Source organism: Scyliorhinus torazame, chromosome 18 (genome assembly GCF_047496885.1).
Source record: "Scyliorhinus torazame isolate Kashiwa2021f chromosome 18, sScyTor2.1, whole genome shotgun sequence".
In the NCBI taxonomy this organism is placed as follows: Eukaryota; Metazoa; Chordata; class Chondrichthyes; order Carcharhiniformes; family Scyliorhinidae; genus Scyliorhinus; species Scyliorhinus torazame.
The window spans coordinates 27,563,711-27,582,144 of NC_092724.1; the positions used below are offsets into that span (position 1 = coordinate 27,563,711).

The 18,434-nt window shown below is 48.9% G+C and overlaps 1 protein-coding gene across 1 annotated transcript in view; it reads left to right on the forward strand.

Moving 5' to 3' along the window:
* Positions 1 to 16,349: 16,349 nt before the first annotated feature.
* Positions 16,350 to 18,434, forward strand: part of LOC140395071 (gamma-interferon-inducible lysosomal thiol reductase-like) — a 37,031-nt gene continuing 34,946 nt past the window's right edge. Inside the window, exon 1 of the mRNA XM_072482440.1 lies at positions 16,350 to 16,526. Within this exon, the coding sequence (XP_072338541.1) occupies positions 16,401 to 16,526 (126 nt within the window). The 5' untranslated portion in view covers positions 16,350 to 16,400. The remainder of the gene's footprint in view (positions 16,527 to 18,434) is intronic.

Sequence of the window (18,434 nt, forward strand, 5' to 3'; positions counted from 1 at the left end):
CACACACAGACTCACTCACACAGACTCAGTCACACAGACTCACTCACACACAGACTCACTCACACACACAGAGTCACTCGCACAGACTCACTCGCACAGACTCACACACACAGAGTCACTCGCACAGACTCAGTCACACAGTCTCACTCACACAGACTCAGTCACACACACAAACTCAGTCACACACACAGACTCACTCGCACAGACTCCCTCACACACACAGACTCACTCACACACACAGACTCACTCGCACAGACTCACACACACAGACTCACTCTCACACACAGACTCAGTCACACACACAGACTCACTCGCACAGACTCCCTCACTCGCACAGACTCACTCACACACATAGATTCAGTCACACACAGACTCACACACACAGACTCACACACACAGACTCACTCACACACACAGACTCACTCACACAGACTCACACACACAGACTCGCCCGCACAGACTCAGTCACACAGACTCACTCACACAGACTCAGTCACACACACAGACTCAGTCACACACACAGACTCACTCGCACAGACTCACACACACAGTCTCAGTCGCACAGACTCACTCACACACAGACTCACTCACACACACAGACTCACTCACACACACAGACTCACTCGCACAGACTCACACACACAGTCTCAGTCGCACAGACTCACTCACACACAGACTCACTCACACACACAGACTCAGTCACACACAGAGTCACACACACAGACTCACACACACAGACTCACTCACACACACAGACTCACTCACACACACAGACTCACTCACACAGACTCACACACACAGACTCACTCACACACACAGACTCAGTCACACACACAGACTCAGTCACACACACAGACTCACTCGCACAGACTCACTCACACACACAGACTCACTCACACACACAGACTCAGTCACACACACACACAGACTCACTCACACACACAGACTCACTCACACAGACACACACACAGACTCAGTCACACACACACAGTCACACACACAGACTCACTCACACACACAGACTCCCTCACTCGCACAGACTCAGTCACACACACAGACTCACCCACACACACAGACTCAGTCACACACACAGACTCACTCGCACAGACTCCCTCACTCGCACAGACTCACTCACACACAGACTCAGTCACACACACAGACCCACTCACACAGACTCAGTCACACACAGACTCACTCGCACAGACTCACTCACACACACAGACTCACTCACACACACAGACCCAGTCATACACACAGACTCACTCACTCACACACAGACTCACTCACACACACAGACTCAGTCACACACACAGACTCACTCACACACACAGACTCACTCACACACACAGACTCACTCACACACAGACTCACTCACTCACACACAGACTCACACACACACAGACTCCCTCACACACACAGACTCCCTCACTCAGACTCAAAGAACAAAGAACAAAGAACAAAGAAATGTACAGCACAGGAACAGGCCCTTCGGCCCTCCAAGCCCGTGCCGACCATACTGCCCGACTAAACTACAATCTTCTACACTTCCTGGGTCCGTATCCTTCTATTCCCATCCTATTCATATATTTGTCAAGATGCCCCTTAAATGTCCCTATCGTCCCTGCCTCCACTACCTCCTCCGGTAGTGAGTTCCAGGCACCCACTACCCTCTGCGTAAAAAACTTACCTCGTACATCTACTCTAAACTTTGCCCCTCTCACCTTAAACCTATGCCCCCTAGTAATTGACCCCTCTACCCTGGGGAAAAGCCTCTGACTATCCACTCTGTCTATGCCCCTCATAATTTTGTATACCTCTATCAGGTCGCCCCTCAACCTCCTTCGTTCCAGTGAGAACAAACCGAGTTTATTCAATCGCTCCTCATAGCTTATGCCCTCCATACCAGGCAACATTCTGGTAAATCTCTTCTGCACCCTCTCTAAAGCCTCCACATCCTTCTGGTAGTGTGGCGACCAGAATTGAACACTATACTCCAAGTGTGGCCTAACTAAGGTTCTATACAGCTGCAACATGACTTGCCAATTCTTATACTCAATGCCCCGGCCAATGAAGGCAAGCATGCCGTATGCCTTCTTGACTACCTTCTCCACCTGTGTAGCCCCTTTCAGTGATCTGTGGACCTGTACTCCTAGATCTCTTTGACTTTCAATACTCTTGAGGGTTCTACCATTCACTGTATATTCCCTACCTGCATTAGCCCTTCCAAAATGCATTACCTCACATTTGTCCAGGTTAAACTCCATCTGCCATCTCTCCGCCCAAGTCTCCAGACAATCTAAATCCTGCTGTATCCTCAGACAGTCCTCATCGCTATCCGCAATTCCACCAACCTTTGTGTCGTCTGCAAACTTACTAATCAGACCAGTTACATTTTCCTCCAAATCATTTATATATACTACAAATAGCAAAGGTCCCAGCACTGATCCCTGTGGAACACCACTGGTCACAGCCCTCCAATTAGAAAAGCATCCCTCCATTGCTACCCTCTGCCTTCTATGGCCTAGCCAGTTCTGTATCCACCTTGCCAGTTCACCCCTGATCCCGTGTGACTTCACCTTTTGTACTAGTCTACCATGAGGGACCTTGTCAAAGGCCTTACTGAAGTCCATATAGACAACATCTACTGCCCTACCTGCATCAATCATCTTAGTGACCTCCTCGAAAAACTCGATCAAGTTAGTGAGACACGACCTCCCCTTCACAAAACCGTGCTGCCTCTCACTAATACGTCCATTTGCTTCCAAATGGGAGTAGATCCTGTCTCGAAGAATTCTCTCCAGTAATTTCCCTACCACTGAAGTAAGGCTCACCGGCCTGTAGTTCCCGGGATTATCCCTGCCACCCTTCTTAAACAGAGGAACAACATTGGCTATTCTCCAGTCCTCCGGGACATCCCCTGAAGACAGCGAGGATCCAAAGATTTCTGTCAAGGCCTCAGCAATTTCCTCTCCAGCCTCCTTCAGTATTCTGGGGTAGATCCCATCCGGCCCTGGGGACTTATCTACCTTAATATTTTTTAAGACACCCAACACCTCGTCTTTTTGGATCACAATGTGACCCAGGCTATCTACACCCCCTTCTCCAGACTCAACATCTACCAATTCCTTCTCTTTGGTGAATACTGATGCAAAGTATTCATTTAGTACCTCGCCCATTTCCTCTGGCTCCACACATAGATTCCCTTGCCTATCCTTCAGTGGGCCAACCCTTTCCCTGGCTACCCTCTTGCTTTTTATGTAAGTGTAAAAAGCCTTGGGATTTTCCTTAACCCTATTTGCCAATGACTTTTCATGACCCCTTCTAGCCCTCCTGACTCCCTGCTTAAGTTCCTTCCTACTTTCCTTATATGCCACACAGGCTTCGTCTGTTCCCAGCCTTTTAGCCCTGACAAATGCCTCCTTTTTCTTTTTGACGAGGCCTACAATATCATTCGTCATCCAAGGTTCCCGAAAATTGCCGTATTTATCTTTCTTCCTCACAGGAACATGCCTGTCCTGTATTCCTATCAACTGACTCTTGAAAGCCTCCCACATGTCAGATGTTGATTTGCCCTCAAACATCCGCCCCCAATCTATGTTCTTCAGTTCCCGCCTAATATTGTTATAATTAGCCTTCCCCCAATTTAGCACATTCATCCTCGGACCACTCTTATCCTTGTCCACCAGTACTTTAAAACTTACTGAATTGTGGTCACTGTTACCGAAATGCTCCCCTACTGAAACATCTACCACCTGGCCGGGCTCATTCCCCAATACCAGGTCCAGTACCGCCTCTTCCCTAGTTGGACTGTTTACATATTGTTTTAAGAAGCCCTCCTGGATGCTCCTTACAAACTCTGCCCCGTCTAAGCCCCTGGCACTAAGTGAGTCCCAGTCAATATTGGGGAAGTTGAAGTCTCCCATCACCACAACCCTGTTGTTTTTACTCTTTTCCAAAATCTGTCTACCTATCTGCTCCTCTATCTCCCGCTGGCTGTTGGGAGGCCTGTAGTATACCCCCAACATTGTGACTGCACCCTTCTTATTCCTGATCTCTACCCATATAGCCTCACTGCCCTCTGAGGTGTCCTCTCGCTGTATAGCTGTGATACTCTCCTGAACAAGTAGCGCAACTCCGCCTCCCCTTTTACATCCCCCTCTATCCCGCCTGAAACATCTAAATCCTGGAACGTTTAGCTGCCAATCCTGCCCTTCCCTCAACCAGGTCTCTGTAATGGCAACAACATCATAGTTCCAAGTAGTAATCCAAGCTCTAAGTTCATCTGCCTTACCCGTAATGCTCCTTGCATTAAAACATATGCACTTCAGGCCACCAGACCCGCTGTGTTCAGCAACTTCTCCCCGTCTGCTCTGCCTCAGAGCCACACTGTCCCTATTCCCTAGTTCTCCCTCAACGCTCTCACCTTCTGACCTATTGCTCCCGTGCCCACCCCCCTGCCATACTAGTTTAAACCCTCCCGTGTGACACTAGCAAATCTCGCGGCCAGGATATTTATGCCTCTCCGGTTTAGATGCAACCCGTCCATCTTATACAGGTCACACCTGCCCCGGAAGAGATCCCAGTGGTCCAGATAACAGAAACCCTCCCTCCTACACCAGCTGTTTAGCCACGTGTTTGTCTGCTCTATCTTCCTATTTCTAGCCTCACTGGCACGTGGCACAGGGAGTAATCCCGAGATTACAACCCTCGAGGTCCTGTCTTTTAACTTTCTGCCTAGCTCCCTGAACTCCTGCTGCAGGACCTCATGCCCCTTCCTGCCTATGTCGTTAGTACCAATATGTACAACGACCTCTACCTGTTTGCCCTCCCCCTTCAGGATTCCCTCTACCCGTTCGGAGACATCCTGGACCCTGGCACCAGGGAGGCAACATACCATCCTGGAGTCTCTTTCACGTCCACAGAAGCGCCTATCTGTTCCCCTGACTATAGAGTCCCCTATAACTATTACTCTTCTGCGCTTTGACCCTCCCTTCTGAACATCAGAGCCAGCCGTGGTGCCACTGCTCTGGCTGCTGCTGTTTTCCCCTGATAGGCTATCCCCCCCGACAGTATCCAAAGGGGTATATCTGTTCGAGAGGGGGACAACCACAGGGGATTCCTGCACTGACTGCCTGCCCTTTCTGGTGGTCACCCATTTCTCTGCCTGCACCTTGGGTGTGACCACACTTACATAACTGCGATCTATGACGCTTTCCGCCACCTGCATGCTCCTAAGTGCATCCAATTGCTGCTCCAACCGAACCATGCGGTCTGTGAGGAGCTGCAGTTGGGTGCACTTTCTGCAGATGAAGCCATCCGGGACGCTGGAAGCCTCCCGGACCTGCCACATCTCACAGTCAGAGCACAGCACCCCTCTAACTGTCATTGCGTCAATTAATTAAAATTAAAATTTGTCTTTTTTTTTTATAAATACTTTTTTTTTTTTTAATTACAAAGTTACTGTCAACTATCTGTTTCCTAGCACTAGATTTCTAATAGAAATGCGATAGCTAACTATAATATCCTCCGATCTCTGGCTTCGATATCCTCTAAATTATAATTAAGTTATTATGTTTAATTAGTTCCCAAATACTCAAAAAAATTTAGGTTAGAATCCCAACCAGCCACTCAGGTCACAGCTTTTCTGTGATGTCACTTCAGTTTCCCCCCGACACACACAATTTGAAAAAAAGATATAAAAGTAAAAATCACTTGCTTACCTTCTGAGATGTTCTCAGGTTCTCTCGCTGACAGAGACTGCTCCTCCACCTCCAATCCTTGGCCTGCACAATGCTAATAATATATAATATAATATGGCACTTACCTTACACCAATGGGTCTTATTATTAGGTTAGAGGAGGAGGGTGGGTGGGAGACACTACACGTGTAGTGTCTCGGGTTTCCTCTCCACCAGAATTTATTGGGGGGGGGGGGGACTTGCCAGAGGTCGAACTTCCGGTTCCCGCCGAAATCCAAAGGGCTGCTCCTGCAAAGGTAAGAGCCTTTAAACTAACACACAGACTAACTCACTCACTCACACAGACTCACTCACTCACACAGACTCACTGACACAGACTCACTCACACAGACTCACTCACACAGACTCACTCACACAGACTCACTCACACAGACTCACTCACACAGACTCACTCACACAGACTCACTCACTCACACAGACTCACTCACACAGACTCACTCACTCAGACTCACTCACACAGACTCACTCACACAGACTCACTCACACAGACTCACTCACACAGACTCACTCACACAGACTCACTCACACAGACTCACTCACACAGACTCACTCACTCAGACTCACTCACACAGACTCACTCACTCAGACTCACTCACACAGACTCACTCACACAGACTCACTCACTCAGACTCACTCACACAGACTCACTCACACAGACTCACTCACACAGACTCACTCACACAGACTCACTCACTCACACAGACTCACTCACACAGACTCACTCACACAGACTCACTCACACAGACTCACTCACTCACACAGACTCACTCACACAGACTCACTCACACAGACTCACTCACACAGACTCACTCACTCACACAGACTCACTCACACAGACTCACTCACACAGACTCACACACACAGACTCACTCACACACACAGACTCACTCACTCAGACTCACTCACTCACACAGACTCACTCACTCACACAGACTCACTCACACAGACTCACTCACACACACAGACTCACTCACACAGACTCACTCACACACACAGACTCACTCACACAGACTCACTCACACAGACTCACTCACACAGACTCACTCACACAGACTCACTCACTCAGACTCACTCACACACACAGACTCACTCACTCAGACTCACTCACACAGACTCACTCACACAGACTCACTCACTCAGACTCACTCACACAGACTCACTCACACAGACTCACTCACTCAGACTCACTCACTCAGACTCACTCACACAGACTCACTCACACAGACTCACTCACTCACTCAGACTCACTCACACAGACTCACTCACTCAGACTCACTCACTCAGACTCACTCACACACACAGACTCACTCACTCAGACTCACTCACTCACACAGACTCACTCACACACACAGACTCACTCACACAGACTCACTCACACACACTCACTCACACAGACTCACTCACACACACAGACTCACTCACACACACACACACAGACTCACTCACACAGACTCACTCACACAGACTCACTCACTCAGACTCACTCACACACACAGACTCACTCACACAGACTCACTCACACACACAGACTCACTCACACAGACTCACTCACACACACTCACACACACAGACTCACTCACTCACACAGACTCACTCACACAGACTCACTCACTCAGACTCACTCACACACACAGACTCACTCACTCAGACTCACTCACACAGACTCACTCACACAGACTCACTCACTCAGACTCACTCACACAGACTCACTCACACAGACTCACTCACTCAGACTCACTCACTCAGACTCACTCACACAGACTCACACACACAGACTCACTCACTCACACAGACTCACTCACACAGACTTACTCACACACACAGACTCACTCACACAGACTCACTCACTCACACAGACTCACTCACACAGACTCACACACACAGACTCACTCACTCACACAGACTCACTCACACAGACTCACTCACACAGACTCACTCACTCAGACTCACTCACACAGACTCACTCACACAGACTCACACACACAGACTCACTCACACAGACTCACTCACTCACACAGACTCACTCACACAGACTCACTCACACACACAGACTCACCCACACAGACTCACTCACTCACACAGACTCACTCACACACACAGACTCACTCACACAGACCCACTCACACACACAGACTCACTCACTCACACAGACTCACTCACACAGACTTACTCACACACACAGACTCACTCACACAGACTTACTCACACACACAGACTCACTCACACAGACTCACTCACTCACACAGACTCACTCACACAGACTCACTCACACACACAGACTCACCCACACAGACTCACTCACTCACACAGACTCACTCACTCACACAGACTCAGTCACACACAGAGTCACACACACAGACTCACACACACAGACTCACTCACACACACAGACTCACTCACACACACAGACTCACTCACACAGACTCACACACACAGACTCACTCACACACACAGACTCAGTCACACACACAGACTCAGTCACACACACAGACTCACTCGCACAGACTCACTCACACACACAGACTCACTCACACACACAGACTCAGTCACACACACACACAGACTCACTCACACACACAGACTCACTCACACAGACACACACACAGACTCAGTCACACACACACAGTCACACACACAGACTCACTCACACACACAGACTCACCCACACACACAGACTCAGTCACACACACAGACTCACTCGCACAGACTCCCTCACTCGCACAGACTCACTCACACACAGACTCAGTCACACACACAGACCCACTCACACAGACTCAGTCACACACAGACTTACTCGCACAGACTCACTCACACACACAGACTCACTCACACACACAGACCCAGTCATACACACAGACTCACTCACTCACACACAGACTCACTCACACACACAGACTCAGTCACACACACAGACTCACTCACACACACAGACTCACTCACACACACAGACTCACTCACACACAGACTCACTCACTCACACACAGACTCACACACACACAGACTCCCTCACACACACAGACTCCCTCACTCAGACTCACTCACTCACACAGACTCATTCACTCACACAGACTCACTCACTCAGACTCACTCACACAGACTCACTCACACAGACTCACTCACACAGACTCACTCACACAGACTCACTCACACAGACTCACTCACACAGACTCACTCACTCAGACTCACTCACACAGACTCACTCACTCAGACTCACTCACTCAGACTCACTCACACAGACTCACTCACACAGACTCACTCACTCAGACTCACTCACACAGACTCACTCACACAGACTCACTCACTCACACAGACTCACTCACACAGACTCACTCACTCACACAGACTCACTCACACAGACTCACTCACACAGACTCACACACACAGACTCACTCACACACACAGACTCACTCACTCAGACTCACTCACTCACACAGACTCACTCACTCACACAGACTCACTCACTCACACAGACTCACTCACACACACAGACTCACTCACACAGACTCACTCACACACACAGACTCACTCACACAGACTCACTCACACAGACTCACTCACACAGACTCACTCACACAGACTCACTCACACAGACTCACTCACACAGACTCACTCACTCAGACTCACTCACACACACAGACTCACTCACTCAGACTCACTCACACAGACTCACTCACACAGACTCACTCACTCAGACTCACTCACACAGACTCACTCACACAGACTCACTCACACAGACTCACTCACTCAGACTCACTCACTCAGACTCACTCACACAGACTCACTCACACAGACTCACTCACTCACTCAGACTCACTCACACAGACTCACTCACTCAGACTCACTCACACACACAGACTCATTCACTCAGACTCACTCACTCACACAGACTCACTCACACACACAGACTCACTCACACAGACTCACTCACACACACTCACTCACACAGACTCACTCACACACACAGACTCACTCACACACACAGACTCACTCACACAGACTCACTCACACAGACTCACTCACTCAGACTCACTCACACACACAGACTCACTCACACAGACTCACTCACACACACAGACTCACTCACACAGACTCACTCACACACACTCACACACACAGACTCACTCACTCACACAGACTCACTCACACAGACTCACTCACTCAGACTCACTCACACACACAGACTCACTCACACAGACTCACTCACACAGACTCACTCACTCAGACTCACTCACACAGACTCACTCACACAGACTCACTCACTCAGACTCACTCACTCAGACTCACTCACACAGACTCACTCACACAGACTCACACACACAGACTCACTCACTCACACAGACTCACTCACACAGACTTACTCACACACACAGACTCACTCACACAGACTCACTCACTCACACAGACTCACTCACACAGACTCACTCACTCACACAGACTCACTCACTCACACAGACTCACTCACACAGACTCACTCACACAGACTCACTCACTCAGACTCACTCACACAGACTCACTCACACAGACTCACACACACAGACTCACTCACTCACACAGACTCACTCACACAGACTCACTCACACACACAGACTCACCCACACAGACTCACTCACTCACACAGACTCACTCACACACACAGACTCACTCACACACACAGACTCACTCACACAGACCCACTCACACACACAGACTCACTCACTCACACAGACTCACTCACACAGACTTACTCACACACACAGACTCACTCACACACTTACTCACACACACAGACTCACTCACACAGACTCACTCACTCACACAGACTCACTCACACAGACTCACTCACACACACAGACTCACCCACACAGACTCACTCACTCACACAGACTCACTCACTCACACAGACTCACTCACACACACAGACTCACCCACACAGACTCACTCACTCACACAGACTCACTCACACACACAGACTCACTCACACAGACTCACTCACTCAGACTCACTCACACAGACTCACTCACACAGACTCACTCACACAGACTCACTCACTCAGACTCACTCACACAGACTCACTCACACAGACTCACTCACACAGACTCACTCACTCAGACTCACTCACACAGACTCACTCACACAGACTCACTCACTCACTCAGACTCACTCACACAGACTCACTCACACACACAGACTCACTCACACAGACTCACACACTCACACAGACTCACTCACACAGACTCACTCACACAGACTCACACACACAGACTCACTCACTCACACAGACTCACACACACAGACTCACTCACACAGACTCACTCACTCACTCAGACTCACTCACACAGACTCACTCACACACACAGACTCACCCACACAGACTCACTCACTCACACAGACTCACTCACTCACACAGACTCACTCACACACACAGACTCACCCACACAGACTCACTCACTCACTCAGACTCACTCACACAGACTCACTCACACAGACTCACACACACAGACTCACTCACACAGACTCACTCACTCACACAGACTCACTCACACAGACTCACTCACACACACAGACTCACCCACACAGACTCACTCACTCACACAGACTCACTCACACACACAGACTCACTCACACAGACCCACTCACACACACAGACTCACTCACTCACACAGACTCACTCACACAGACTTACTCACACACACAGACTCACTCACACACTTACTCACACACACAGACTCACTCACACAGACTCACTCACTCACACAGACTCACTCACACAGACTCACTCACACACACAGACTCACCCACACAGACTCACTCACTCACACAGACTCACTCACTCACACAGACTCACTCACACACACAGACTCACCCACACAGACTCACTCACTCACACAGACTCACTCACACACACAGACTCACTCACACAGACTCACTCACACAGACTCACTCACACAGACTCACTCACACAGACTCACTCACACAGACTCACTCACACAGACTCACTCACACAGACTCACTCACACAGACTCACTCACTCAGACTCACTCACACAGACTCACTCACACAGACTCACTCACTCACTCAGACTCACTCACACAGACTCACTCACACACACAGACTCACCCACACAGACTCACTCACTCACACAGACTCACTCACTCACACAGACTCACTCACTCACACAGACTCACCCACACAGACTCACTCACTCACTCAGACTCACTCACACAGACTCACTCACACAGACTCACACACACAGACTCACTCACACAGACTCACTCACTCACACAGACTCACTCACACAGACTCACTCACACACACAGACTCACCCACACAGACTCACTCACTCACACAGACTCACTCACACACACAGACTCACTCACACAGACCCACTCACACACACAGACTCACTCACTCACACAGACTCACTCACACAGACTTACTCACACACACAGACTCACTCACACACTTACTCACACACACAGACTCACTCACACAGACTCACTCACTCACACAGACTCACTCACACAGACTCACTCACACACACAGACTCACCCACACAGACTCACTCACTCACACAGACTCACTCACTCACACAGACTCACTCACACACACAGACTCACCCACACAGACTCACTCACTCACATAGACTCACTCACACACACAGACTCACTCACACAGACTCACTCACTCAGACTCACTCACACAGACTCACTCACACAGACTCACTCACACAGACTCACTCACTCAGACTCACTCACACAGACTCACTCACACAGACTCACTCACACAGACTCACTCACACAGACTCACTCACTCAGACTCACTCACACAGACTCACTCACACAGACTCACTCACTCACTCAGACTCACTCACACAGACTCACTCACACACACAGACTCACTCACACAGACTCACACACTCACACAGACTCACTCACACAGACTCACTCACACAGACTCACACACACAGACTCACTCACTCACATAGACTCACTCACTCAGACTCACTCACTCACACAGACTCACACACACAGACTCACTCACTCACACAGACTCACTCACTCAGACTCACTCACTCACTCAGACTCACTCACACAGACTCACTCACTCACACAGACTCACTCACACAGACTCACTCACACAGACTCACTCACACAGACTCACACACTCAGACTCACTCACACACACAGACTCACTCACACAGACTCACACACTCACACAGACTCACTCACACAGACTCACTCGCACAGACTCAGTCACACAGACTCACTCACACACAGACTCACTCACACAGACTCAGTCACACAGACTCACTCACACACAGACTCACTCACACACAGAGTCACTCGCACAGACTCACTCGCACAGACTCACACACACAGTCACTCGCACAGACTCAGTCACACAGACTCACTCACACAGACTCAGTCACACACACAAACTCAGTCACACACACAGACTCACTCGCACAGACTCACACACACAGACTCAGTCACACAGACTCACTCACACACAGACTCACTCACACACACAGACTCAGTCACACACACAGACTCACTCGCACAGACTCCCTCACTCGCACAGACTCACTCACACACACAGATTCAGTCACACACAGACTCACACACACAGACTCACACACACAGACTCACTCACACACACAGACTCACACACACAGACTCACTCACACAGACTCACTCACACAGACTCACACACACAGACTCGCCCGCACAGACTCAGTCACACAGACTCACTCACACAGACTCAGTCACACACACAGACTCAGTCACACACACAGACTCACTCGCACACACTCCCTCACTCGCACAGACTCACTCACACACACAGACTCACTCACACACACAGACTCACTCGCACAGACTCACACACACAGACTCAGTCGCACAGACTCACTCACACACAGACTCACTCACACACACAGACTCAGTCACACACAGACTCACACACACAGACTCACACACACAGACTCACTCACACACACAGACTCACTCACACACACAGACTCACTCACACAGACTCACACACACAGACTCACTCACACACACAGACTCAGTCACACACACAGACTCAGTCACACACACAGACTCACTCGCACAGACTCACTCACACACACAGACTCACTCACACACACAGACTCAGTCACACACACACACAGACTCACTCACACACACAGACTCACTCACACAGACACACACACAGACTCAGTCACACTCACACAGTCACACACACAGACTCACTCACACACACAGACTCCCTCACTCGCACAGACTCAGTCACACACAAAGACTCACCCACACACACAGACTCAGTCACACACACAGACTCACTCGCACAGACTCCCTCACTCGCACAGACTCACTCACACACAGACTCAGTCACACACACAGACCCACTCACACAGACTCAGTCACACACAGACTCACTCGCACAGACTCACTCACACACACAGACTCACTCACACACACAGACCCAGTCATACACACAGACTCACTCACTCACACACAGACTCACTCACACACACAGACTCAGTCACACACACAGACTCACTCACACACACAGACTCACTCACACACACAGACTCACTCACACACAGACTCACTCACTCACACACAGACTCACACACACACACACAGACTCCCTCACACACACAGACTCCCTCACTCACACATCTTGAGTACCTCAGGATGGTCTATAGATACAAACCTGCTCACTTTGCCCTGTCTGGGAGACCAGCTGTGCCTGGTGAGTGGGAGTCTAGGCGGGCACTGTTGTTGCAACTCTGCTGTTCCTCATGGTCTCACTGGCCCACTCCACCATCTTGTCCCTTTTGAACCTGTACAGGGCTGCGCCTGCACAGGAACGCGAGAGAGGGACAGCATGGCCAAATGCAGGGAAGCAGGCGCTTTGGAAACAAGTGAGAGCCCAATCTTCCTCGCACTGCTCGCTGCTCCTCTAATCAGACACCCTTTCTCTGCTGAACCATAGGTGAGAAATGTCCTGTGGTTGGAGATGTAGCTGCTTGCAGAATCTTTCATTGAAGTTATCTGTAGTTTGACCGCTAACTCCACCTGATACAAAGGCTGGTTTGGCTGGATCTAGCCTGTGAGTCGGGATTTGGACAAGCCTGCTGTGGATGGTGGGATGGTTTTGGAAAGTTTGGTGAGTTACTTGCCACAGAATTCCCAGCCTCTGACCAGCTCTTGTAGCCTCATTATTTGTATAGTTGGTCCTTGTCAATGATGGTCCCTACGATACAGATGGTCCAGGATTAGGTGATGAAAATGCATTGTCAAGGGGAGATAGTTTGGTTCCCAGTTGTTGGAAATTTCCATTGCTTGGCAATTGTGTGGTGCAAAAGTTACTTGCTACTTATCAGCGCAAGCCTAAATGCTGTCCAGGTCTTATTGCATTTGGACAGGGGCTGCTTCTGTATCGGAGGAGTCTTGAATGGTGCTGTACAGGAGCTGGTTTAGCACAGGGCTAAAGAGCTGGTAAAGCAGACCCAGGCAGGCCAGCAGCATGGTTCGATTCCCGTACCAGCCTCCCCGAACAGGTGCCGGAATGTGGCGACTAGGGGCTTTTCACAGCAACTTCATTTGAAGTCTACTTGTGACAATAAGCAATTTTCATTTCATTTTCATTTCACACTGTGCAACCTCAGCAAACCTTTCCAATTCTGACCTTATGATGGAGGGAAGGTCATTGATGAAGCAGTTGAAGATGGTTGGGCCCAGGACACTGTCATGATATTCAGGTAAACATCATAGTACACACATACATACATACTGATGGACAGATCAACGGACCAATCAACACACACACAACACGACAGGCAAGAGCATACACAGTACAAAACAGGGCACTCGAGCAGGAGACAGCTCAGGGCACAGAGCTCATAGCAAGCCACTCAGACATCCACCATGTGCTGAGTGCCACTACAAGATAGAATTAGGAATAGGTCCACAGATTCCAGGGTTATGATCGAACCTCAGTAAACAGTTAACCAGTGTAAACAGATGTTTGAAATGAAACTCAGTTGTACCATTCGCAACCGTGTTGGTTCGTCTGTGTAGCAGAGCACCCAACACTTCAGACACTACATGGAGGAGCTCCTGTGGCGGTGTCCTGGAGCTGAGATGATTGACCTCCAACCAGCACAGCCATCTTCCTTTGTGTCAGGTACGACTCCAAAATGACAAGAGTCAGGGGCAGAGGAGGAACTGGGAATTAGGCACAAGAAAAAAGTTGGGGTACAGTGGACTTGATTAATAACTCGGAATTGTTTGTTAAATTAAAAAGAGGAAATTTTAAAGGAACAAAATAAGAAAAAAATAAATGAGAAATAAAGAGTTTTCAGTCAGGGGTTGTGGTGGTGGGCGGGGGGAGCTTCTAAATTGACCCATTTCTTTTTTTACCCCCTGCTAATCATTTCCACGTTATTAGTTGTATTTCATTTTATGGAAGTTCAGAATGAGTCAGATGGGTTTTTTTTTAAAAACTGAACAGCAGCTGCAGTGATTGGGATGTGAATCAGCAACCAAGAGGTTAACCTCTCAACTCAGTCATGTGAAAGCTACAGGAAGTCACCTCTATATCCTGGTATTGCAGGGGATTGCCGAGCTTTGTTTGAAATCGGGTGAGAAGAATGAGGGTTCCAGCTGCCCTGGTGTGCCTGCTGTTCTGGACAGTGAAGGAGGTCGATGCGCGGCCTCCCTGCAATTATCCTCCTTCTCAATGGTGCAGCTCGCATCAGATCGCAACTGCCTGTCAGGTAGGGCTCTGAGCTTTGAAAGCCGGGCACATTCGTAAACTGTGATTTATGACACAAAGCGGTCTCTAAACTGGAATACAATCTGAAAGCTTTTTCCAAGTGTCCTATGTTTTGCGTCTCTTTAAAAACGATTTCTTGCAAAAATAGCAATTTTATTGTTCCACGATTTGTGAAAGTATCGACATAGGAGCAACGTGCGTGTAGCTCGCGGTGAATTTTGTTCAAGGCATTGCTTATAAGTTTCTCAAAATCGCCTTTTTGAAAAAGGGGGATGTTATAACTCGCAAGGATCTTTCCGGGTGGGAACAATTAACTTCTCCGCAAACTTTGCAGAATACAAACTTGGACCTCCAAACAATGTCTAGTTGTATGATATATAAAGTTGACCAGTTTGGCACTGGCAAAGAGGACCCAGTTGGTATCTACCATGTGATGTATAAAATATGATGTGGAGATGCCGGCATTGTACTGGGGTATATAATAGTATATAATATATATTATGTATGTAATATTATATATGTATATAATAGTTCTTGTGATTAATCTTTGAACTACTCCTCTGTATGAACTCCTTGCAAGGAAGAGGGTTCCAACAGATGATGAGATGAAGTACAGGCAAAGTTGGGCGATGTTGCAGAGGTAGAAATGATGGTCTCAGTGATGGCAGGAAAATTAGGCTGGAAGATCATCTCAGGATCAAATGTGACACCGAGATTGATGAATAATTCCCTGGGTGAAGGATGTCTTCAGTAGCTAGGGAACAGGGTTAGGAGCAGATTGATGGAAATTTGTACTCCTCCAGCACTGGATGTCGGATAATTCAGTCGGATGATTGAGCAGCAGTGGAGGAGTCGAGAGAGTTGGTGGTGAGGTAGAGCTGGGAGTCTTCAGCGTAGATGTGAAAACTAACGCTGTGCTTTCAGGCAATATCACTGAAAGGACAGCTTGTAGATCAGAAACAGGAGGGGATAAGGATAGATCCTTGGGGGACACCAGAGTAACAGTGCAGGAGCAGGAAGAGAAGCCTTTGCCAGTGATTCTCTGCCTATGGTTATCTAGACAATGATGGAAGCAGGTGAGAGCAGTCCCACACAGCTGGACGGCAGAGGAGAATGGTGTGGTCAACTGTCAAAGGAGGGCGGCACGGTGGCGCAATGGTTAGCACTGCTGCCTAACGGCGCCGAGGACCCGGCTTCGATCCGGCCCCGGATCACTGTCCGTGTGGAGTTTGCACATTCTTCCCGTGTCTGCATGGGTCTCAGCCCCACAACCCAAAGATGTGCCGGATAGGTGGTTTGGCCGTGCTAAATTGCCCCTTAATTGGAAAAAAAATAATTGGGTATTCTAAATTTTTTTTTTTTAAACTGTGTCAAAGGCTACAGGTCGAGAAGGGCGAGGAGAGAACGCTCACCTTATGGGATGTCATTTTCAGCTTTGTTAAGAACTGTTTTGGCCCTGTCAAAGGGATGGGGACCTGATTGGAGAGAATCAAACAGAAAGTTCTGGAAAAGATGAAAATGGATTTTGGAGCCAACAACATATTCCAAAAATTTGGAGAGGAAAGGGAGGTTGTAGATGGGACAGTAGTTTGTGAGGACACTATATGCACGTGTGTGCCCGCTACCCAGGGAGTGTGCATGACAGCTACATCCTGGGACACTCAGAGTTCCCCAGCACCTTGGACCAGCCCAGGATGATGGGTTGACTCTTGGGGCACAACGGGTAATTGTTGTGGTCATGATGGTAATGCAGCTTAAAGATGGTGAGGACTCAGCACTTAATATTCAAAGATACACAGTGCTTAGAAAGGATAGAGAAGGGAATGTAGTGATCTGTACACCTGTACATACATCTGCACATACACCAGGGACTACAGACAGATGTAACAGTCACAGCATCACTAGAGGC